Source organism: Bidens hawaiensis, unplaced genomic scaffold (genome assembly GCF_021521415.1).
Source record: "Bidens hawaiensis isolate Kalapana, Puna unplaced genomic scaffold, B.hawaiensis_p1.1 tig00033626_1, whole genome shotgun sequence".
Taxonomy (NCBI): domain Eukaryota; kingdom Viridiplantae; phylum Streptophyta; class Magnoliopsida; order Asterales; family Asteraceae; genus Bidens; species Bidens hawaiensis.
In genome coordinates, this window is record NW_027495785.1 from 165,165 (window position 1) to 188,319 (window position 23,155).

At 34.9% G+C, this 23,155-nt stretch overlaps 5 protein-coding genes and 1 pseudogene across 6 annotated transcripts; 3 read left to right on the forward strand and 3 right to left on the reverse strand.

The window, feature by feature from the left end:
• Positions 1-160: 160 nt before the first annotated feature.
• On the reverse strand, positions 161-2,012 carry LOC143585212 (large ribosomal subunit protein uL23). The gene is made up of 4 exons (XM_077067051.1): positions 1,932-2,012; positions 1,761-1,791; positions 477-840; positions 161-376 (listed from the first exon to the last, which is right to left on the reverse strand). Exons 2-4 carry the CDS (start codon positions 1,771-1,773, stop codon positions 292-294), a joined length of 462 nt encoding a protein of 153 aa, XP_076923166.1. The 5' UTR covers positions 1,774-1,791; positions 1,932-2,012; the 3' UTR covers positions 161-291.
• A 1,225-nt stretch (positions 2,013-3,237) lies between these two features.
• LOC143585211 (uncharacterized) lies at positions 3,238-5,430 on the reverse strand. The gene is made up of 5 exons (XM_077067050.1): positions 5,352-5,430; positions 4,615-4,808; positions 3,887-3,975; positions 3,665-3,769; positions 3,238-3,568 (listed from the first exon to the last, which is right to left on the reverse strand). The coding sequence occupies exons 2-5, from the start codon at positions 4,796-4,798 to the stop codon at positions 3,371-3,373; spliced, it is 576 nt and encodes a 191-aa protein (XP_076923165.1). The 5' UTR covers positions 4,799-4,808; positions 5,352-5,430; the 3' UTR covers positions 3,238-3,370.
• A 1,798-nt stretch (positions 5,431-7,228) lies between these two features.
• Positions 7,229-10,566, reverse strand: LOC143585210 (protein-tyrosine-phosphatase MKP1-like). The gene is made up of 3 exons (XM_077067049.1): positions 10,321-10,566; positions 8,225-10,166; positions 7,229-7,502 (listed from the first exon to the last, which is right to left on the reverse strand). The coding sequence occupies exons 2-3, from the start codon at positions 10,037-10,039 to the stop codon at positions 7,446-7,448; spliced, it is 1,872 nt and encodes a 623-aa protein (XP_076923164.1). The 5' UTR covers positions 10,040-10,166; positions 10,321-10,566; the 3' UTR covers positions 7,229-7,445.
• A 4,074-nt stretch (positions 10,567-14,640) lies between these two features.
• On the forward strand, positions 14,641-16,403 carry LOC143585225 (ATP-dependent zinc metalloprotease FTSH 12, chloroplastic-like). Its single transcript, XM_077067057.1, has 9 exons — positions 14,641-14,675; positions 14,752-14,871; positions 14,961-15,077; positions 15,168-15,344; positions 15,429-15,548; positions 15,632-15,706; positions 15,792-15,899; positions 15,992-16,072; positions 16,168-16,403. Exons 1-9 carry the CDS (start codon positions 14,670-14,672, stop codon positions 16,243-16,245), a joined length of 882 nt encoding a protein of 293 aa, XP_076923172.1. The 5' UTR covers positions 14,641-14,669; the 3' UTR covers positions 16,246-16,403.
• A 1,353-nt stretch (positions 16,404-17,756) lies between these two features.
• On the forward strand, positions 17,757-18,825 carry LOC143585215 (uncharacterized). The gene is made up of 3 exons (XM_077067052.1): positions 17,757-18,256; positions 18,326-18,431; positions 18,607-18,825. The coding sequence occupies exons 1-3, from the start codon at positions 18,224-18,226 to the stop codon at positions 18,774-18,776; spliced, it is 309 nt and encodes a 102-aa protein (XP_076923167.1). The 5' UTR covers positions 17,757-18,223; the 3' UTR covers positions 18,777-18,825.
• An 885-nt stretch (positions 18,826-19,710) lies between these two features.
• Positions 19,711-23,086, forward strand: LOC143585213 (putative amidase At4g34880; annotated as a pseudogene). Its single transcript, XR_013144519.1, has 5 exons — positions 19,711-20,264; positions 20,350-20,564; positions 21,170-21,415; positions 21,508-21,703; positions 22,636-23,086. The product of XR_013144519.1 is annotated as a putative amidase At4g34880 (transcript).
• Positions 23,087-23,155: the final 69 nt, after the last annotated feature.

The window sequence follows — 23,155 nt, forward strand, 5'->3', positions numbered from 1 at the left end:
CTTGATGGCTTGATATACATAATTTAAGTTTTAATTACCCCAAGTTGCATTTATTAACTACAATTTACACTTTATTTGGTTGTTAATCAAGCAACTTGTTGTAATCATACAAAATATACTTTATCAAAGCAAAAGATGTTTGAAACTAAACACCCAATAGTTGAAATACGATTCATTAACACATTCAAATCCATAATTGAAGCCAAACACAGCAAATTTAAAACTCTATTCAAGTCAACAAAACTAACAATAATGTTGAAAATAACAGCCAAAGCAACTTAAATTCAAAATTTAGATGATTCCAATCTTGTTTGCAACATCCAATGCATCATAATCGGGAGTCAACCGCACATACGCCTTCTTAGTTCCATCAGGTCTGCAATGCATCCAAAACAAAACAAAAAAGAAAAATTGTCAATCAACGCGGTTAACACATGAAACTAAAGAATCGCTTAACATTCAATTGATAAAAGTACCTGATCAAGGTGTTAACTTTTTTGGTCTGGATGTCATACATCTTCTTGACTGCAGCTTTAATCTTCTTCTTGTCAGCACGGATGTCAACAATGAAAACAAGGGTGTTGTTGTCCTCAATCTTCTTCATTGCAGATTCAGTGGTCAACGGATACTTAAGAATCTGATAATGATCCAACTTGTTTCTTGGTGGGGCACTGATGCGGGGGTACTTGGGGTTTCTGTCTGTCTTCAATGTCTTCGGGCGGTGAAATGTGACCTTGGTTCGGATCTTCTTGGCCTTCTTCTTGAATGTTGAACCAGTTTTCACAGCCTTGGCTGTCTTCAAAGCCTGAGCCTTAGCATCGGCTTTCTTGGTGGCATCAGCTGTAACACAAAGATAACCAGAAGTTTTAGAACTAATGGTATGAATGCACTGTACTTTGGTACAAAAAAAAGTGAATATATTGTAAGAAACTAAAAAGAGTAAACAAGTTTATTTAATGTTCCACCAAGTCTACAAACACATTTTTAAACTAAAAACCTACCGAAAGTTCTATTGTTGAAACAATGTCGTTAACAGTATAATAAATGTCGTAACTTTCTGAACTTCATTGAGCACAATAAAACAAATATGAAACTTAGTTACCAATTAGAAGTCAAGTTTAACCTCACTAGTGATTTCATGATTTAATCGACATATAGAACCAACTAATAATAACATCTCAATGGTGTGTGTAAATTAAAATCCAGAAAAGTTTCTACAACTTCAACTCACACATGAACACTGAACTTTAAGTGATCTGAATAAACAAAAAAAATGTGGTAACACAAAGTCTAATACTTGCAGCATATGCCATAAATCAAGACTAGTTAATACCTTAGATTGCTATGCTACCATGCATTAGACAAAAAATAACAAAACTGTAGCACTACTGTGTTTAAAAGAAACCCTCATAATCCAAAATAATCTACCCGTTAACCAAATAAACTTAAAAATGCACACAATTCACAAACGCATTATGTCAACTTTTAAACATCCTAATAACACTTACTGACACAGATAATACATTAATTTTCCTCATTTTTCAAAAAAAATTGTTGACTAATGACTAATAATAAACAGGTAAGCTAAAATCATTCTAAAGTCAACTAGTGCATTGGAATGCAGCCTATTCTTATAAATAAATGTCATATAAATATAAAACTGAAATCAAACCCTAAATTCATCTGTTCATAAATTCACCAATATATACAATCTAAACACACAAACAGAAACGTGTAGATATATTAAACGGAAATCAAACCTTTAGGCGCCATTGTTGACCGAAGCTACTCCTGAAATTAACAAAAATTGATCAATTAGAAGTAAAACTATGACAGATTAAGAGATAGATCTGGAGCAAAAGGCATAAATTTGGTTTGATTAAACGCATGAAAGAGAAATGAAAGCTGAAACAGAGAAAGTGAATGCGTACTCGGTAAATTGGTGATGAAGATGAGACGGCGGCAGCAGCTAGGGTTTTGATGTATGGTGTGATGAGATTTATAGTGGATGTAACGAAATGGTTTTATGGGTTGAAGGGTTATAAGCCCATTTAGTTAACCCAAATTGTTTACATCTTGCACAGGCCCACAACTTATATATAATTAAAATGAGTTGCGGTTTTTCATTTATATGGTTTGACTAAATCAGCGGTTTTAGTTCAGCATTTTCAAATTTTCTATTTTTATCCAGTAGTTTTGTTTTAACTTGCAATTTAATCTGACCAAACTAACCCCATTAATCTGTTCATTAAACCTATCAGTGTTCCTCTCACGTGAGAGGGCAATTTCATCCTTGATTGGTAGTGTAATTGTTTGGCCTGTTTATCTACCAAATGCGTCATGATCGAAGCCACCCTAGATGAATCGTAATCCACATTTCGTGTAGAGTTTGTGGCAGATGAAGAAAATAACGAAGAAGACGAAAATGGGATTTGGGAAGGGTTTATTTAAGCTGAAAAGGAATAAAATTGCCTCTCACGTGAGGGACACACTGGTGGGTTTAACGGTCATAGTTAACATGGTTAGTTGGGTCGGGTTTAATTACAAGTGAAAACAAAACTATTTAACGAAATTGTAAATTTGAAACTATTTGACTAAAACTGCAGATTTGGTCAAACCAAAAGGGCGAGAACCACAGTTCTCTCATATTAAATAGTTATTTTAATTGAGAAAATATTGGAGTATTATTTTATTTGAAGTTGTAAAACTCAGTTATGTTTTATATTTGAATTTGTATCATGACACCCGTTTTCTTAACATAAAACACATAATCTAGACTATCTGATTAAGATTTGAAGAGTAATTCATACTATTTACAGCTTACAGAAATACTCAACTTATTTCAAATATCTATACCATTGTTTACCTCAGGACTCAAGCCTCAATCTAATGAAAGAACCAACACTATCACTATGTATAGCTAGTATTACAGATGAGCAAATAATATCAAGTACTGGTACTGAAACGAGCATTTCAGTACCGGTATCAAGTTTTTAAGAAATTCAGTATTTACTGGATTTTTGCCTAAAATACCGGTACCAAGTTTTAAAAAAAAATAGGATCGGTACCAGTTGGTACCAGTATCGTATTGAGCTCATCCCTAGTTAGTATACCACATTATCATATCACACTCAAAAATTAAATCAACAATACACTAAGCTATTAAATAATGACATCAATCAACCCACATAAAATTTACTGCAGTCAAGACAACCTCAGACAGGAACACTGAAAACACAAGCAGCAACATCTTTATGTCTGAATAACACATCATAACAATAACATGAGAATACTACATACTTGTATATAAATATCCGCCTTTCCAAAACTTAACTTGTATAAATATACCAAAGAAAACAAACAAACAAACTTAGTTTCTGCCACTTCGGTTTCTTCTAGAAGAAACAACGGTCCAACCATCTTCATCAGCGGGTGGTGGTGTCTTTGAATCAGCGGGTGGCGGTGCCTTTGAAGACGGGTCCACCTTATCATCCACCTCCATTGATTCTTCCCCTGAACTCGATTGAACCGATTCTGAATCAGAATCAGAATCATCACCATTTACAACCTATAAAGGTTACATGGAAATTATTAGTTTATTACCATGATTATTGGCAATAATAATAATAATAAAAGGATGTTAAAATATATTTGACATAGTTACCTGCATGAGATGATTAGCAGCGGGAATCGATTGCCTTAATCGTTCAATCGAGGCAAAGTTACCTTCCAAGCATTCTTCATGCATGATCATTAAATTATCAGATACCTAATAACAAAAAAAATGAAAAATATGACAAGAGGAAACAATATAATCCCACATGATATTACTACTAATATACCATACACAAAATGAACGATAAACGGTTAAATGAATAAGTTTTACCTCTTCGATGCTACCATCATCAATCTCAGTATTAAGTGAGAGCATAAAATCATCAAGTAAATTCTCCAACTCATCAACATATAATTCCCCTGAGAAATTAACAACTAATCATCAGCAAATCTATTGAAAAATCAATATCACTTTACATACGTAAAAATTAATTTGTATTAGATAAAGAATGAAAAATCATAAAAACTTTACATGTGTACATAAAGATTAATTTGTATTAGATAAAGATTAATTTTGAAAATAGAAACCAACGAATTAGGGGTGTGCATGAAACACACAAAATCCAATCCGAAACCGAAACAAAAAAACTGGCGATTTGGTTTTGGTTTTGCAACAGATAAAAACCGAACAGAATTTATAGATTTTCATTTCTTATTTCTTATTTTAAATAAGGATTTAATAAATATGTAACTCAAATATTTTAGCCCAAATGCATAATAAACAACTAATTATTAATTAACAAAATGATTAAGATTTAAGGCACAAATTTTTTATTTTAGCCCCCAAAAAAATTTCAGCCTAAAATTTTCAACCTCAAATGGCAAACCAAAAAAAAAACCAGAAATTGAACAGTTTTCAAAAACCAAAGTTTTAGCTTTTCAGCCCAAAATCAACCCAAACAGAACCGTGCACACCCCTACAACTAATCATCAGCAAACTACTAACTGTGAGAAAATCATACAATGCCAATTAAATACATTTGCTAAAAGTATAATTACCAGTAGGCCTAATTAGCCAGTGATAAACATCAACAGCCAGCTGATGTGCTTTCTGACGAGTATCACGTCCGCCCCATTCGTTCTGAATAGCCATCTGAAGAGCACTCCATCGACCAAGCAGAAGATCGATACCTTCTCTAAGCTGATTAACAGCCTCAGCCGTCAGTTGCGTAGGCACCACCATTGCAAACTCCCTGCACAACCCTAAGTTTTGTAGGTTTTCCAAACTTTACGTATTCGTTAAAGTTTGCATCGTGAAATCACTTGAACGCACATAAAATCTAAATTATTTCGACGTACATTTCATTTTTTATCATTATAATTATTCTATACATTTTATTTATATAACAACTACATTACATACATATAAACATAATCATAAATAAATAAATAAAATCATTACAATTTCATGTGCATACTTCACAACATACAAAACAAAAACAATAATACAACATCAATAAACACACATCCCAACAAATTTATTTATTTTCATATAATGAACCTAAACAGGATTTAAATTTATAAAATTTCAGGTATTCAATTCGGGTATAGATGTCGAGCATGTATCGGGTTTCCGGTACAGCTGTTACCATACCTAGTATTAGTTAAATTAAGAATCTGGTAGTGATGGAAGTAAATGAATTGAATCATGAAATTGGATGCATAAGTTGGAAGATGATGTAATATAAACGTGTATAGAGAATTCGACGAATTAGAGAGTGAATTGATTTATTTACCGGATACAAGTGATGAAGAGCACACACGGAAGAGGTGGAACCAGCGGCTGCTGCACTACAACGGCAATTGGAGTGTTACTTGTTTTATGTATAAACGAGGGCGCAGGGAGAGGAAAATGAGGGCTATTGGGCCCTTTGGGCCCCTCTCACTTTTAGTGAGTCTAAGCCTAAAGAGGTGGGAAAACCGGACTAAAACTTGGTAGGAGATGGTTCTGAGTTTGGTTAACAAAATTCAAGAATCAGGTTGGTATAAATAGGTTCTGGATATGGCCAGGTTTTTGACCTTTTTTTTCTCGACAAGTCAGGTCCGAGTTTTGAAGGAGTAGAGGTGAACCCAATTACGGCAGGTCCGGTTATAGTTGGACTTTCGGGGAGAAATTGAAACCTGGTTCTTACCCTTAGGTCAGGTAGAACCAGGTCTAATTCCAGGTTGGGTCTGGAACCGGGTTTTATGCCAGCTCGTATTGGACGGGAAGTGAAGATTTGGGTTGAAGGCCGCAAGTTTTCAAGTTTGAATTTGATTCCAACTAGGTTTTACCTCGTTGGGCCTTCGGGAGACAAGTTTTCCCCGAAACACAGGATGGTACGTTTGGGCTACCCAACGTTGTCTGCGATCGCGGATGCATGAAGTCAACCTTTTGCCACCGGGTTACCTCGAATAACCAGACTTTCATTTGTTGTTCGTTCAAAAATACTTTATTCAAACACTTATATTTTATTTATTCATTTTTATCCTGATATTTAATTAAATTATAGATGCTTACCAAAACATAAATGTATATTTATATTTTCTTTCGTTTTGTGCCATACTTTTTTTTGTTATCACGTCATTTGATTCTTGATAAGGCAATCGTATTGTTTTACTATCCAAATTCGAAAATTATCTATTTAAAAAAGAGTTAACTGTGGTTTTTGTTCATGTGGTTTGTCCAAATATACGATTTTAGTATAATAATTTCAAATTTATGATTTTCGTCCCTGTAATTTTATTCCACTTGTAATTAAACCTAATCTCACTAACCCCGTTAAATCTGATCATTAAACCGTCATCGTGCCCCTCACGTGAAGGGTAGTTTTGTCTTTTTTTTCACCCCAAATAAACCCCGTCCTAATTAGCAAGCACCCTCACGTGAGGGGCTAGGGTGTATTTAGAGGGGGGAAAGGACAAAACTACCCCTCATTTGAAGGTCACGTTGATGGGTTTAACGACCAGACTTTACGGAAGGTCGGGTTTAATTGCAAGTGAAATGAAACCACATAGACGAAAATCATAAATTTGTAACTATTTGACTAAAACCGCATATTCAAACAAACTACAAGGACCAAAACCGCAGTTTACTCTTTAAAAAATAATACACGCAATCCTTAATCAAAAGTGATTTTATACATGTCGCTTCTGCTCTTCAAATCTTGATAGAAATAAATCAATAATCACAGTTGGCTGAATCAAGGATGGTCACTCGTGACGAAGCAAGTTTGTAGCATGTAGTACTCAATGAGGGGATAAACAAATCGAATATGGTGGTTAAGCATAGCTATAACGAACTACTACATCTTGTTGATACTAACTAGTGGTTCACAACTGGGATTGTATGCGTCCTTGGCCCGACTCCTAATGCTTGGGAATGGTCATACGAATGCTTTATTGTGTTTGTATAATACGTAGCCGTTGGTTGGTAATGATATGGCTACATGATATATGCTGGATAAAACCAGTGGCGGACTCATGGTATTTTTATCATTGGAGCAACCAGGAGGGCTTAACCAAAATTTTAAGGGGGGTAATCGGGATTTTCATTTTAGGTATAAGCTATCCCTAAGCAACTGTTTTTTGCAAACAGATTAACCCTATAACAGTCATGAAACATCATCATGAAAACAACTACTTTGGCAGCAAAACTGCAGTAACTTTGGAACCATTCTTACAAATCAATTTACAAAGAGTTCCATAAGAGAAACAAAAAGACTGTTGCAATCAACTGTAAAAAAGGTGGTACTTCATGTTTTCTTCACCATCTTTATCTGATATATTGTTGAAGGTGCAACAGAAACAATAAATTATGAAAGATTGCAGGACCTCTGATTGATTTGGTGCTACAAAGAACTCAGCAGTGCAAGAAACTCTGAAGATTCTTTGTCTTGCTTCACAACCTACAAGGTTAGAATGGTAATTCAACTTTTTAGAAATCATACATTTTCTATTAACGTCCTGCATCAAAACTAGAAAATCTCTCACAATTGTTCAAAAAAGAGAAAATCGATCTGTAACTAAAATAACTGAACCGAAATAACCGAACCCAACTCGAAACCAACAGTTTGGCGTTATGTTTTATCAAAACTAAATTTCTGGCTTAAGCTCGTTTAAAGTATTCTCCAAATATATAAAAATAATAAATATATATATATATATTAATTAATAAATAATAAACAAGCTGAGCCTGAGTCTGAAAAATAAAAACTCACAAGCTGAGCTCGAGCTTTAGATAAAGAGCTCGAAACTAGCCAAGCTCGAGCCCTCGCAAGTCAAAACGAGCCAAGCTCGAACGGTTTTAAGAGTTCATTGCTTAAACCCTAAGGAAAACCAATAAAACCAAAACCAAATGGAACCGATTGTGGAAACCAAAAACCGAAGAAACTGAAATCGAACAGTTTTAAGAGTTGATCAACTTTTTATCTTATTCCAGAATCTTCAAGACACAAATAACCACTTTAAAACTCACATTTAAACAAGTAAATACTGGTTAACAATATTACACATAACATCAAGTACTATAAAATATTTACAGAAACAAGAGACCCTTTTGCATTATTTTCACAAGAACTCATACGATATACGATATAACAAGCGCATAATATTGAAAAACAATTTGTACCTTGACACGAGTGTCCTCTGGCAGGCCCATACGAGCAAGAACTTGGGTAATAACTTCTTTCATGTCAGAATTCGGTGGGTCACTACACCCCTCACTTTCATGACTGAAATCTTTTCCCACCCATAAATAAAGATCACATTCGCCTAAATTTCCCAAACATAAACTAGAACCAGTAAAAATTAACATCTGTCGAGAATCCAAATTACCAAGATTAACCCTAGAAACCTTTACCAAACTGGGCCATTCCTGCGCCACCACCTGTTGACTTACATTGACTACATTTTCCACCATTATATTAATGTTATTCGGTTCTCGATTTGTGTCATGTTGACTGTTATTTGACTTGAGATTTACGTTTTCAAGGGCCTGAGAATCATGGACCTTAGAAAGTGAAGAACTTTTTGATGACACGGAAGTAAAATTAACATCAATAAAATCTTGACTTTTCGATATATTTGAAACGAGTGATAAATTTGAAAACTTTGAAGCCAAAACAAACTCCTTCATATTCCCGAACGAAAACTTTCGCCTCAACACACCCCAAGAACTTTCTCTAGTGGGAAGATGTGTTTCCTGCTCGGTTTCAGACGATGCGAGCGGTGGCAGGAACCCACCCACAATCGCCTTTTGAAAAATCTCAAAGTCAACATTATACGAGTCAACCATTCTTTGACCCGGGGTAACTTTCGATAAGTCAAAATCATCCATTATAGGTAAGAAATTTGAAAACGCATCCCAAAAGTAAGCCGGTTCTTCTCCTTCTTTAACTACAACTATTGGCCCTTGAACCTTTTCATATCTAACAATCTGACAAACCGCACCTCGCGCGTCTCGTTCCATTAAAGACTCACACTTTTGACCAACCCATAAATAAATCGCTGAAGGCAAGTGTACAATAAACGCGCCTCTAGAATCTAGACCGGTTGGTGACGGTGAATTTAGCATTTTCGGAACAAGATGTAACGGATCGTAAGGCGAATGAGGTGCGATTCGGTATAACCTAAGTAAAGAACTTGGACTTAAAGGAAACGCGTGTACTCGTTTTTGACATTGTAATAACTGACACGCGAATCCCATATTCGGGTCGGCGATTCCTCTAGCTTTCTTAACATATTGAAACGCATCATCAAAACTTTGACCTTCACGCCACATTCGGTAAGCAATCACTAATGAAGTAGAACGGGAAACACCTTGACAACAATGAACGAAAACCGTCCCGTTTTGTTCTCTAACATCCTCAAAGTAATCAAAAACATCATATAATATGCTTGTTATGTCTTCCGAAGGGCTATCTTGAAGCCATAAAGTTCTATAAACGAAATCTTGTTTAAAATACTCGGGACAGGTGAAACCGACACAGTTGAGAATATGCGTGATCCCGTGCTGTTTAAGAATGTTTTTATCTTTTGCAACCGCATCACCGCCAAGGAATATATGGTCAGCGACTTTCGAACACTTTTTATCAAAAAACGCAATCTTTTCCCGTTTGCCAAGTGTCGTGTTCTTATCGGGGATTCTTTGAATCGTCGATAAATCAAGTTTCAACCTTTCGCCACTTGGTGTACTCGGAAGCGGCCACTCACCAACGTCATCCGACCCCGCTTTCGGCCACTCATCTAAACTTCTTCTAGCTATCGAAAGCGGTGGCAAAAGCGACCGGTTTTTACCACTCGCCCTAGGCGTCAACGGGGCAGAATCTTTATCATTAACGGGTACAAGCGGCAAAGATATCCTTGACGACGACCACGAAGCTGACCGCCAGTACATTTTCCGGTTACCGCCACCGCCATCACCACCATCACTCCCACCTTCCATCACACTAAAAACCCCAATCTATAACCAAAAACCCTAACTTTATATTATCTACAAACCCTAGATTTTCACATTACTTAGCTAAACATACCAAAATTCATCACCTTTGATTAAAAATGAAAAAACCCACCTGGGTATCAATCAAAAACATAAAATTTGTAAGATAAAATCACACCCACATATTAAAAACCAATCAAGATTCAAGATTGATGACTTCTAGGGTTTAATGAATAATAAAAATTGTTACTTTAAATACAAATTGCAACAAAGGGTTGAGAGATTACCGAAATAGAAGTTGATGTAATTAAGATCGAGATGAAGGGGTGCAGAAAATGGAATCTTGATTGTTGTTGATACGACCGAATAATAATATAATATAATATAATATAATACTTATAATAAAAATAAATGAGGTGAATTTTGATTTTAGAGTGTGTATTAAATTGGGTGAGATGAGTCATGTGAAAGGTTTTAAAGGACCAATTAAGTAAAGTGGAAAAGGATCATGTGGAAAGTCATGGCTTATTAAAACTTATATTAATGACAAAAATAAAACAACATGTTATAATGAAGTGATGGACCCCTACAAGTGTATACAAACTGAAAAATAAAAAGAAAATTGGTTTTTATTAGTCTTAACTATTGTCTTTTGGTCACTGCCGATCCCAACTAACGAATTGGCTGCTGACGATCCTAACTTTTAACGTATTTGTTCATAACAGTCCGCAACTAACAGAATTCTAACGTCGTTAGTTTCAGGTCGCCGGAAAAACGTTTTTGGCCGGAAAACACATTTATCCCAAAAACTCAACAATTTTGTCCCAAACATCATGGTAACTTTGTATCATACCTTTAGGAACATTTTTCTAGTAAAAGCACCAATTATTGAGGTCGCCGGAACACTATAACCATTGTCGGAATCAGTTTATGGTGCTTAATTGATGGTGGTTGGTTGGCGGTGAGTCAATTGGTGGTGGTGGCGGTGATCAGGTGGTGTTTTCTGGCAAAAAATTGACTTTCTCGGCCAAAAACGTTTTTTCGCGATCTAAATATAACGGCGTTAGGATTCTGTTAGCCGTGGACCATTAGGAACAAATACATTAAAAGTTGGGACCATCAGTGACCAATCCGTTAGTTGGAACCGGCAATGACCAAAAGACAATCGTTGGTACCAATAAAAACCAATTTTCCAAAATAAAATAATGCTAAGAGTGAGATGATAATTTGTTTGGGTTGAAAAAACTGCTGGTTGGAACATAATTTGTATACAGTAAAGTTTTATTTATGCGTTATTTTGCCTCTTTGAAATTGATTTGTCAGTGGAATCGGCGTGTTGCTAGTCGTGGTTGGGTTTTGTATGCAATTTTTTTTAGTATTGCAAGATTATTAAAAGTGAAGTCAAAGGATCTAGACGTGGCATTACCGGAGGATTTGGAGTTAGTTACGAGAAGATCTTGGCCAAACATGGATGGTTGGAGTGTAAAGTTAGATTAGAGATAGATATGATCGAAGAGAAAGATTTAGTTAGTAAGGAACATAGATGTGTCGAGAGGATAATTGAATGTTATTGGGTCAAACAAAATGTTTTCTACTCTCTCACTCTATGGTACCAAGACAAGGAGTGATGCTTTCACACTCTCGCATCATTCATTCCCACGCTTTCCTATGTGACACTAGCTGCTTTTTCCCCCTCTAAATCGGGATGGTCAATATGTTACTATCTCATGTCCACTCTCCATGCCACGTTAACCCAAATTTCGTCATCGTCCACCTCTTTCACGTCATCTTTCACCCATTCGCCCTACCCGTGTGAGCTTGTGACTAAGAGGTTTCTCTCTTTATTTTCAATTTTCTTTTAATAAAAAAAAAGTAATATTCCTTACCTTACATGTGTTAATTTTTCATGTTTTTTTAGTTAGTACTGAATTAGTATTTATGTTTAAGATTTATTCTATTATAAATTTATAGTTTTCATTTTATGGTAGTTTATTTTTGGCACATAAAACAAGAAATATTAATAAAAACTTTCACCACCACTAAGAATATTAATTAATTATCCAATCTAACCGGATAATGTTAAAACACAATCATTCCCAAAGGAGATAAAAACACCAATTTACAGTTGTAAAGTTCTCCATCGATTACGCCGTTCGTATCGTTAATGCCATTGGTATGAATCACGATCCTCATCCAATAGATATTTGTAATTAATTGTGTGTATAACTAACACTAACTGAAACAAACATAAAGCAATAAACAAACACAAGGATTCAGTCTAAACTGACATACATTCATGGATGCCAAACAATACTTTAGATCATAAGCTCGATCTTTGTAATTCTCATTAGCTTGAAAATTACAATACTTAAACTCACTTAACTCTTTAACGATATAACCAACAAGCTCGGGTATATATACTAGTATACTACTAGTTTAAACATGGAAACATAATTAGACTAGAATACAAACTCCTTATCATACTCAAATATTAATTAGTAAAAACATATTTAAACAATAACTAATAAATAAATTCCTTGTTGTCTAAGTCATTGGCTCGACTTGTTCACCAAGTAATTTATTTCATGTAAGCCAAGTCACGTGCTCAACTTGATAAACAAGACACTAACTCATCATAAGCTCAATAAGTCGATCCAACGGAAATTACGTCCAACAACTAGTACATGGTGTGATACAAATATAAACTAAACTAACGTTTGCAAATTAATAAACAAAAATTCTCAAACGCGTTGGGCTTAGGGCCAACAACCCCGCACATGTCTCTCTTTTTTACTTCAACTAATAAACTAGGCCCAAACAAGGCCTACGAAACCCAACACTATATAGTTTTCAATTTTCCTCTTTGTCGGTACCAGTATAGTAAATGAATTGACGAAGTCGAATGTGAGTTTGTTAATCTTCACCAAAATTTCAATTTTTTCACTAGAAATTGAGAATTTTAGCTAAGAGCAATCAGTCTTCAATCACAAGTAAGTATGAGTATGACCAATCCATTAATGTGCTGAATAACAAATGTCACTATGTCCTTGCCACTACATGACAACTATTCAAGAAAATGATGCATTTATTTTTTGAGATATTGTAATATCTTTGCACTTCCAAACATTGGTGAACTATTGTAACAGTTTATATATTATCATTCTTGGTTCTTCACGAGTTGCAAATATCATTACAATAACAGAGATATTAGTTGGTACGAGAGGTCATATGTTACACTGATCTTTTAGATGAATCAAATGGTAACGTTTGAACATATAACTAGAGCAAGGCTTAAGTTTAGTCAATATGCAAAAGTATAAAATATACTTAAAATTGTGGTAAGTATAAGAATATTGTGGTTGCATACTTGCATGTTAGGGGGTGTTTGGTACAGAGAATTGGGGGGTGAGAAATGGAAATGGAAATGGAAACAATTCTCTTGTTTGTTTACGAAAGAAAGAGGTGAGAAATGGAAATAAACCATTTCCATTTCCCTGATTTCTTTTCTCTAAAAAAAGCGGAGAAATCATTTCTCTAGGGTTTCATTTCTCACTTCCATTATCTTCCTTTTCACTTCTATCACCAGCTTCCTCCTTCAGAGCACCGCAACCCAAAACAAGGTATGGTTCAAATTTCCGATTAACAGATCCATAAGCATTCAATCTATATATATCAGCTTCCTTTTCACTTTATTATTATTAATCGTACGAACTGGGTTTTGAGATGTTGAGTTCTGTGTAGTTTGTCTGTGCTTGCTGTATCAAGTTGGTTTTTCTTCCATCTGTGTGTACCCACCGCTTTCCCACAAAACCTTAATCATAATCAGAAATGCTCTTTTTCTCTCCCTCTATGTGCGATGTGATGGTCGTTTGTCGCCCCTGTTTGCCTACTGTTGTCGGGTTCAATTTCTGAACCCTAGGTGACGGTGGTGTGGTGGCCTGGTTAGGGTTTCTGATGTAAAGCCCCGTGACTGACGGCTGTGGGTCTTGTTTGCTGTTTGTTAAACCCTCATGATGGCTAGCGGCCATGTTCAACAATTCAGAGGGTTTGGTTAATTATTTAGGGGATTCGTTGAAGAAAGAAACTGGGGTTGATTTGAAAGATGCAAGTTCTAAGGTTTATGGGTTTATAGGTGAGTTTCAAGATTCTGTATTGAAGTCTCAAGCTGAATTCAAGAATTGGAATGAATGGGAGCGTTGGAAGGTAGTTGTAATCCTAAATTGTGCTTAAACAGTGTTGTAGAAATCGCTAGGCGCTAGTCGGGCGGTGGGATAGGGACTAGTGATTAATCAGGATTAATAGATATTAGTCAAGATTGATCGGATTGGAATATATATTTAAATTTGTGTAAAATTTTCAATTTTGACCGATTTTGGACAAATGGGGATTAATTGGCGCCTAGTCGGGGTATTTATAACATTGTGCTTAAATGAGTTTATTGGTGTTCGGGGTTACCCACATTTGGGAAATATGTTGTCTTTTTGCAGGATGTTAATAATTGGGATCCCACAAGAGTAGGTGCGTTGGCAATTTATCTGTTGGTGACGGTTGTTTCGTGTCAAAGGATATTCGTGGCGGTTCGAGCTCCGTTTATTAATAGACAGATATAAGAAATCTTGTCAATGAAGCTGGAATAATGGCTGTAAGTGTTACTTTTTATATAATTTACTTAATATTGTTCATATGAATTAATTGGTTAAATGATAAAATTTATGAAGGTGAGAAAAGGACATACAAAAATATACCAGCAAGATATTGTTGATGTGTTAGATAAGCAGTTGCTTAAGGGAATGGGTGTGCTTTTGACAGAGGAAGAGCAACAAAAATGTGAAGAAAGAGTATGCCCTTTTTGCCCTCTTGACATTTGAGAATCTTACATCTTTGTAAGGGTAGTATAGTCATTAATCATGTTGTTAAAACGTGAAAGGTATCTATTGAAAAGAAGAGGCTGTTGGCAGTACATGAAGCCGGTCATATTTTGTTAGCACATTTATTTCCTCGATACGATTGGCACGCGTTTTCTCAGTTATTACCCGGTGGTAAGGTATGGTTATAATATCGGAATTTTGACTTTTAAAGTGTTCGTTTAAATTTTATATTTTTATGTTTGTTAATATCTAACATATTTGAGCAGGAAACTGCAATATCTGTTTTTTACCCTAGAGAAGATATGGTGGACCAAGGTTACACAACATTTGGGTACATGATGATGCAAATGGTGGTTGCACATGGTGGACGATGTGCCGAACGTGTTGTTTATGGTGATGATATAACGGATGGTGGAGCTGATGATCTAGAAAAGATCACAAAGGTGTATATGTTTTCACTTGTTTTATTTTGCTTTCAAATTAATAATCACATTGGTTTTAACATGTGATTGATTATTATCTGTTAGATTGCTCGAGAAATGGTGATAAGCCCTAGAAATGCAAGATTAGCGTATACAACATTGACACACCGAGTCGGATTGGCCAATAGAGCAGATAGTACTGATGGAGAACTTATAAAATATAGGGTATATAATATTTAATTATTTATCATCGCCTTTAATCCATTCTTATCGTTGATTAATTCATCTGCTTTGGAATTATATTTCAGTGGGATGACCCGCATGTAATTCCTGCTGATATGACAGTAGAAGTTTCAGAGCTCTTCACTCGTGAATTGACAAGAGTACGCATAACTTTTTATTTAATATAATTCGTTAATATACTCGACTTATATTTGTTACCTAATGTTATTCTGATGTGGGTTCCAGTATATCGAAGAGACTGAAGAGCTTGCAATGAAGGGACTGATGGATAATAGGCACATACTGGATTTGATTACAAATGAACTACTAAAGAACTCAAGAATTACCGGGCTGGTAAGTTTTACATGTTACATTTTACATATCATTAACAGATTAGTTGAAATTAGGTCATGTTTACATTTTAAAGTTTGATTGGATGATTTCAGGAAGTTAAAGATAAGATAAGCGGATTATCCCCACAGATGTTTGAAGATTTCGTTAAGCCCTTCCAAATAAATCCAGATGACGTACGTGTTATATATTTTTAAGTTAAAATATTAATAATATCAATTCAGTAGTTTGTGAAATGTAGTTGACGGGTTTGGTTTGTTTGTTTTTACAGGAAGGACCGATACCTCACAATGACCGTTTGAGATACCAACCACTCGATGTTTACCCTGCACCTCTTCATAGATGTTGACCAACAAAAAGTCAAATTTGTATCACCAAAGGAACATGCTTTTCTATTTTTTGTTTTCTTATATTTATTGTATTTTTGACCGATAAACAGCTAGAATGATCACAAATGTTTTCAAGAAAATTACATCAATACCAAAAGTTGTTATCACCAAATATGCATATTAATCAGATTTCCGGTAGGCTAGAGTTTGCTAGAAGGTACCCCGGTGGGTGCAGCTCGAGAACGTTTTTCCACAATTCTAGAAAGCGTTTTCACTTCCTCTTTTCGCCCTGGTCTCAGCTTTTATTTCATCTGACCCGAGTTTTCTCATGCCAGCAGTGTTATTTATCGGCCCAGGCGCAATCCCGTTGACTCGTATGTCATAATCAGTACCCCATTCCAATGCCAGATTCCTTGTAATAGCATCTACTGCAGCCTATAATATTACACATTAAAGAAACATACATACATGAATGTATATAAACATAATGTTTACTTAAATTTAGAATCTTTTTGTATAACCTTAGCAGCAGCTACATGAATTTGGTACCAACCAGCTGTGTAATGCAGAGTAGCACTGATATTCAATATTATTCCACCACTCTCATCTGAGCTTCTTCCAGGTCCTCCTTTCTTCAGATACTTGACTGCTTCATGGCACATAGTAAACGTACCTATTGTTCAAGTAATGTCACCACCACTCTCATCTGACTGTTTTTTATTTTTTAATAAATATTTGTTATGAAAAAAATACTTGTGCTAATGATAAAGTTGATATAATTCTCTGTTTATTTTCTATGTACCAAACAAGAGAAATGATTCTCAGCTATATTTCTCTACTGAAATCTCTGTACTACCAAACAGAACAGTCAATTCTCATTCTCCAGACCAATTCCCTTTCTCTGCAATTCCATTTCTCTATTCCATTTCTCTATAATTCCATTCTCTGTACCAAACAACCCCTTAGTTCTTCTTTGAGATAAGATTGTCCTATATACTCAAGATAGTTTTCAGCACTTGTTTGACTTCAAAGACTCAAAAGGTACTCTTTCTAAATTCTAATGTATTACTAGTAGCCTTCATTGGTTACTATTTGAAGATATCCTCTCTGTAATTGATTGAACTTTATAGTTTGTCTGCTTGTGCACATTGGGTCTAAGTTATGTGTTTGTTTAGAAAATGTTTAATTCCCATTTTGTCCTTTTGCTTGTTTTTTTTAACCAACATTTTTTAACAAGCATTTACCATGTCAAGAGAGAACTATGCAGTTAGTTTGTACTTTTTAGTTCTTACATTTTCCAAAACTCAAAATATAAAAATTGGTTGTGAGTTTGTGGACTCTGTTTAGTGCTTTATTCTCTTTTGATCATGAGGTAATACATGCATGTTTTAAACTATAGTTGCGAATTTTGTACTACATATAACAACGGCGCGTAGGACATTATAAATAGTAAGTGTGTCAAAATGACTCAAATATGATTGATTACAAAGTTACACATTTCAATATATAATCTCCCTATACAAAAATGATTGAAAGATTTTTTTTTTTTTGCTACTTGCCACAACCCCATGTAGACAACCTTACATTCACTACAGCACAAGCTGTTTGACCCAAAAACACCTTATGTCACTTTCTTCTTGGTTAAAGGTTGTTGATCAGGAGCCGTTTATTGGTCGAACTGTAGGGATCGTCATGGAACCCACCCATCACATCGAGTTTGGGCAGCTAAATGGGAATCCTACATGTCATAAACAGTCATTTTAGAATCTCTGAGGATACATTCTCTACCAATTATTATCTATCTGTCACATGGGCTTACTTGACCCACACCATCTTTCTAGTGTCAACATAATTTGATCGTCCTTTCTCTCGCGCCATCATTACTTTATCATTCACACCTCTGAATCTTTGATCGGTTAAGTAGCGTGCGCTTGTGCACCCTACTGGAATCTCATCATAAACCGCGTGAACTAGAATAATCTTGGATACATATATAGTATGGGTGACATCTCTGCTTCCTACATACACATGGTATGCATTATTATTATTATTATTATTATTATTATTATTATTTAACACTTGGTGAGTTGATATATGTAGGTCCAACATCTAATAGAAAAGTGTTTGATCTTTCACATGAGCAAAGATGAGTGCATGGAAGCTCTTTCTAAACATGCAAACATCAAAGCAGTCATCACATCCACCGGTTAGTTTAAAATTCTAATCATGTCCGCATTATGCATGCACTCACAACATGATGTGGCAGTTCTCGACATATTATTGGTTCTGAAATGAACATGTATCTGATCTATATAAAAAACTGCAATAATGTTTTCATTGTTTTCATGGTTTGTCAATACTAGTGTGTTGTCATTATGCAGTGTGGAATGAGTTAGAGAAAGAGAACAAGGAGTTTTTCGAGTCCTACACGCAGTCGCAGTTTCAGCCTGCAAACGGGCCAGATCTGATGTCTGAAACAAAGACGATGGAACCAACACAGAAGATAATATCTGGCAATCAAGTAGATGGTTCAGATTGTGATGAAAAGTAACAACCATCCATATATAATCATTAGTTAGTATAACTTGCTAGTTGCTTACGCATCCTCTAGCCAATTACTAGTCGTTTAACACACGGTGGGCCTGGCCCCATCCGTGGTGTGGTATGAATAATTATTGGATGCAATAAATTAGTTAAAAGTTTATTGTAACTCTTTATACCATAATTAGCAGATATTTGGTTAGGTTATGCTTTGTAAATATCTTTATTGTATAATGTATATATAGTTGATCAATAATACATAATCTTTTAAGAGGTTTTATTTTTTCATAATTATAAATGTGTTTAGTAACTGTTAAGTATGCATACCTAGAATTATAAACTTCGGACCGCCTAGGCAATAAAATGGTCAAAATCAAATGTTTCTTTTGCGATTTAAAGTCTGGTTTGTTTATTTTTAATGTAAAAACAAATGAAGCTAAAACTGTTGGGTCCATCAGTTCTCAACTTGTCAATGTCACATGCTTTTTCCTGATAGGAAATCTAAAGCAACGGTCCAAAATATTTGTAGCGTAACATCTCTTAAAAACCTTATCGAATTCGCTTTCCTGATATGCAAGTTACGTGTTGTTCCAGATTCAACTATTGTAGTTTTTCTAGTATTTCCATCATCCAAAGATCTAAGCTTGATCATAACAATTGGTTGGAACCATTAGTCATTAATCAGTTATGTAACACTCGAGTTAACAACCATTAGTCATTGATCTAGGATTCGTTACATTTGGTGATCACTAAATCAACACAAAATCATCTAAAAAATCCAAAAGTACGTGACCGCATAACATCTAAAAAAACTTAACATAGTTCGATTCGTTTATAGCACTACTGGCTAGTGATTACTACTGTAGACTTAAACATGTCCACATGTTTTCCTTTTATATATAGGATAATTGGTAGCTAAAAAAAAAAATTACTATAATTCAAATGAAACATATGAACCAATGTGTGATCACTGATCAACCAAAAAGATAAGATGATGGTATTGATTTTTCTTCTGCTAATTCTTGTATAGACAACCGTTGAGACATCCTTATTCACCATACAAGACGCCACAGTCGTCGAAATCCATGCAGCTTTTAACCAGAACAAACTCACATCCAAACACTTAGTTCAGTTCTACATCCACCAGATTCAAAAACTCAATCCCATCTACAAAGCCGTAATCGAAATCAAACCAGACGCACTTCACCAAGCCGAAACAGCTGATCACGAGCGAAATAACAAATATCCAGTTTCCAAATTACCCTTACACGGTATTCCTGTTTTGCTCAAGGATAATATTGCCACAAAAGATAAGCTCAACACGACTGCTGGTTCTTACGCACTTCTTGGCTCGGTAGTGCCTCGGGATGCTGGTGTAGTTAACAAGTTGAGAAAATCAGGAGCGATCATTCTTGGGAAAACGAGTTTGAGTGAATGGGCTTATTTCAGAAGCTCGAATGCACCTAGCGGTTGGAATGCTAGATCTAAACAAGCAATTGTAAGCTCCCAAACACATGTTTAAATTGTTTGTTTGTGTCAATGAACATATATTCATAATATAAGATTTTTAAAGATTTGTTCAGAACCCGTATGTAGAAACTGTTAAACCATGTGGTTCAAGCACTGGATCGGCTATATCCGTTGCAACAAACATGGTTACTGTATCACTAGGTACAGAAACAGACGGGTCGATTCTATGTCCATCTAGTTACAACTCAGTTGTCGGGATCAAACCAACCGTGGGCCTCACGAGCCGATCAGGAGTCGTTCCAGTTTCTCCTAGGCAGGACACGGTCGGGTAAGTAAGTCTACAATAATATATATATAGGGAAGGATCCTAAGAGAACCCTTTGGAGATTGAGAACTTTGAGAACCATTTTAGACCACTAAAAAACCATTAAAAAAATATTTAAAAAAATCATAAAACAAAAAAAAAACAAAAATTTTTAAAAAGTAAAAAAACCAAAATTCTTATATTTCATTCCGCTTTCATAAAAAAAAACTTCGTATTATACACATGTATATAATTTCATTTAATCTCTAGTTACATAATGTACACATATGTAAATTATCATTTACCTTAAATTATACATATGTGTATAATAAAAAAACATGTATGTACATATATAGACATATTATACATATATGTATAATTTAGCAAAACCGAGACCTTTTTTTTATGGAACCGGGATGATAAATAAGAATTTTGTTTTTTTTACTTTTTTTATTTTTTGCGTTTTTTTTTGTTTTATGATTTTTTTTTTATTTTTGGGTTTTTTGTGGTCCAAAATGGTTCTCAAATTTCTCAATTTCAAAATAGTTCTCACATGATCCTAATCCTATATATATATATATATATATTCTAACCTTTTATTTAAGTTTGCTAACTGTTTTGCAAGACAGACCGATGTGTAGGACTGTAACCGACGCTGTTTACGTTCTTGATGCCATTGTCGGTTTTGATAAATATGATGCGAGTGCAACCCGGAAAGCTTCAAAGTATATCCCAAAAGATGGTTATTTAAAGAACCTAAATGCAAGTTGACTCAAAGGAAAAAGATTAGGAGTAATGAGGGCTTATCCTTATTTTGGATTTGGTAATGACACTGAAACCTTGAAGAAATTTGAGAAACATTTTGATATATTAAGGTAAATATTCAAAGTTTCAAACATCTTTGTTTAAATATTGTCTCTAAATTCTATTTGTAACATTTGTATCTTGTAATTTTGCATGGCACAAGGCGAAACGGGGCTATCTTGGTTGAAAAGTTGGAAATTATTGACTTCGAACGTGTAATTTCAATGTTTAGTGGTGAGTATGTAGCGGTAACAGCAGAATTCAAGTTGGCTTTGAATGCTTATTTAAAGAAGCTAGTGGTTTCACCTGTTAGATCTTTAGCAGATGTCATAGCCTTCAATAAGAAACATGCAGATTTGGTAAGTGAAGATCACAGCTTGACCAATTGACATTGTGTAGTGTTATTTAATAATAACCTTCAAGAGCTAGGTAATGTAATGGTAGGTAGAGATGTAAACGAGCCGAGCCAAAGATTGACTAGGTTCCAGCTCGGTGCGTTTAACTTACGAAATCTCGAGTTTAGCTTGTATCGAGCTCTATTTCTAAAGCTACATTTCGAGATTGGCTCAGGGTGGCGTAGTGGTAGGTAGAGGCGTAAATGAGCCGAGCCAGAGATTGAGTAGGCTCCAGCTCAACGCATTTAACTTACAAAAGGTTGAGTTGGGCTCGTGTCAAGCTTTATTTCTAAAGCTACATCTCGGCTCTTGAATAGTTTTTCGAGATTGGCTCATGTTAGGCTCATTTTTTATTTGTTAATTATTCTAACATATATTTATTACTAATATATATTATGTCTTATTTTATTATTTTTATTATGTAAACTTATATTTAGTATATTAAATAAAAATTATATTCATTATAGGCTTGTTTGCCAACTCTAACTCGTCTGGTTTCAAGCTCTTTATCTAAAGATCGAGCTCCATGTGTGAAGAGTTTTTCAATCTCAGCTCGTTTATTACTTGTTTATTATTTTATATACGTTTATTATTATTTCTATATAGATATATACTAATTATAATTTTTATGTAGAATATAATGTATGTTATTTAGTTATTTGTAACATAACTTTACATACAATAATACTTATTATATAAATATATATATTTATATTTATATTTATAATATTAATAAAACTATATAAATAATAGGCTTGTTTAAGATCGTGAGATAGCTCGAGCTCAATAAGTGAAGCTTGGGCTCAGTGCTCGTGTATGTTAAACAAGCTTATTTTAGACTCAAGCTCGTTTAAACTTGGTTTGAGTCTTGTTTTCATCATTGGATCATATTGCAGGAAAAGATCAATGAGTACCCACAAGACTTGTTTTTGGCAGCTGAGAAGACCAATGGCATTGGCAAATTAGAGAAGGAAGCATTAATAAATTTACAAAAAGCATCAAAACTAGGCTTTGAAAAATTAATGAACGATCACAAACTGGACGCGTTAGTAACACCATATTGGAGCGGTTCTAATGTTTTTTGCCATCGGGGGATACCCGGGAATCAGTGTGCCAGCCGGGTACGATAAAAGCGGGGCCCCTTATGGTATTTGCTTTGGTGGTTTAAAGGGATCAGAGCCAACATTGATAGAGATTGCATATGGGTTTGAACAAGCTACTAAATTCAGAAAGCCTCCTCCAATCAAGAATTCGGAAACTCTCGTATAGAAAACCGGCAGAATCATATGCTTCTTTTGCGATTTAAAGTTTGGTTTGTTAATTTTTGATGTAAAAATAAATGAAGCTAAAACTTGTCAATGTCACATGCTTTTTCCTGATAGGAAATCTGAAGCGACGGTCTAAAATATTTGTAGC

Coding starts and splice junctions, on each gene's coding strand:
- LOC143585225 (XM_077067057.1), top strand. Junction 15,707..15,791: donor TCACTCGTGAATTGACAAGA/GTACGCATAACT, acceptor TGTGGGTTCCAG/TATATCGAAGAGACTGAAGA. Junction 16,073..16,167: donor TCCAAATAAATCCAGATGAC/GTACGTGTTATA, acceptor TTGTTTTTACAG/GAAGGACCGATACCTCACAA.
- LOC143585215 (XM_077067052.1), top strand. CDS start 18,224: ATGGGTGACATCTCTGCTTCCTACATACACATG. Junction 18,257..18,325: donor CTGCTTCCTACATACACATG/GTATGCATTATT, acceptor TGATATATGTAG/GTCCAACATCTAATAGAAAA. Junction 18,432..18,606: donor AGCAGTCATCACATCCACCG/GTTAGTTTAAAA, acceptor GTCATTATGCAG/TGTGGAATGAGTTAGAGAAA.
- LOC143585212 (XM_077067051.1), bottom strand. Junction 377..476: donor AAAGTTAACACCTTGATCAG/GTACTTTTATCA, acceptor GATGCATTGCAG/ACCTGATGGAACTAAGAAGG.
- LOC143585210 (XM_077067049.1), bottom strand. CDS start 10,039: ATGGAAGGTGGGAGTGATGGTGGTGATGGCGGTGGCGGTAACCGGAAA. Junction 7,503..8,224: donor CAGAGGACACTCGTGTCAAG/GTACAAATTGTT, acceptor CTAACCTTGTAG/GTTGTGAAGCAAGACAAAGA.
- LOC143585211 (XM_077067050.1), bottom strand. CDS start 4,798: ATGGTGGTGCCTACGCAACTGACGGCTGAGGCTGTTAATCAGCTTAGA. Junction 3,976..4,614: donor CTGGCTAATTAGGCCTACTG/GTAATTATACTT, acceptor TTAATTTCTCAG/GGGAATTATATGTTGATGAG. Junction 3,770..3,886: donor ATGATGGTAGCATCGAAGAG/GTAAAACTTATT, acceptor TTTTGTTATTAG/GTATCTGATAATTTAATGAT.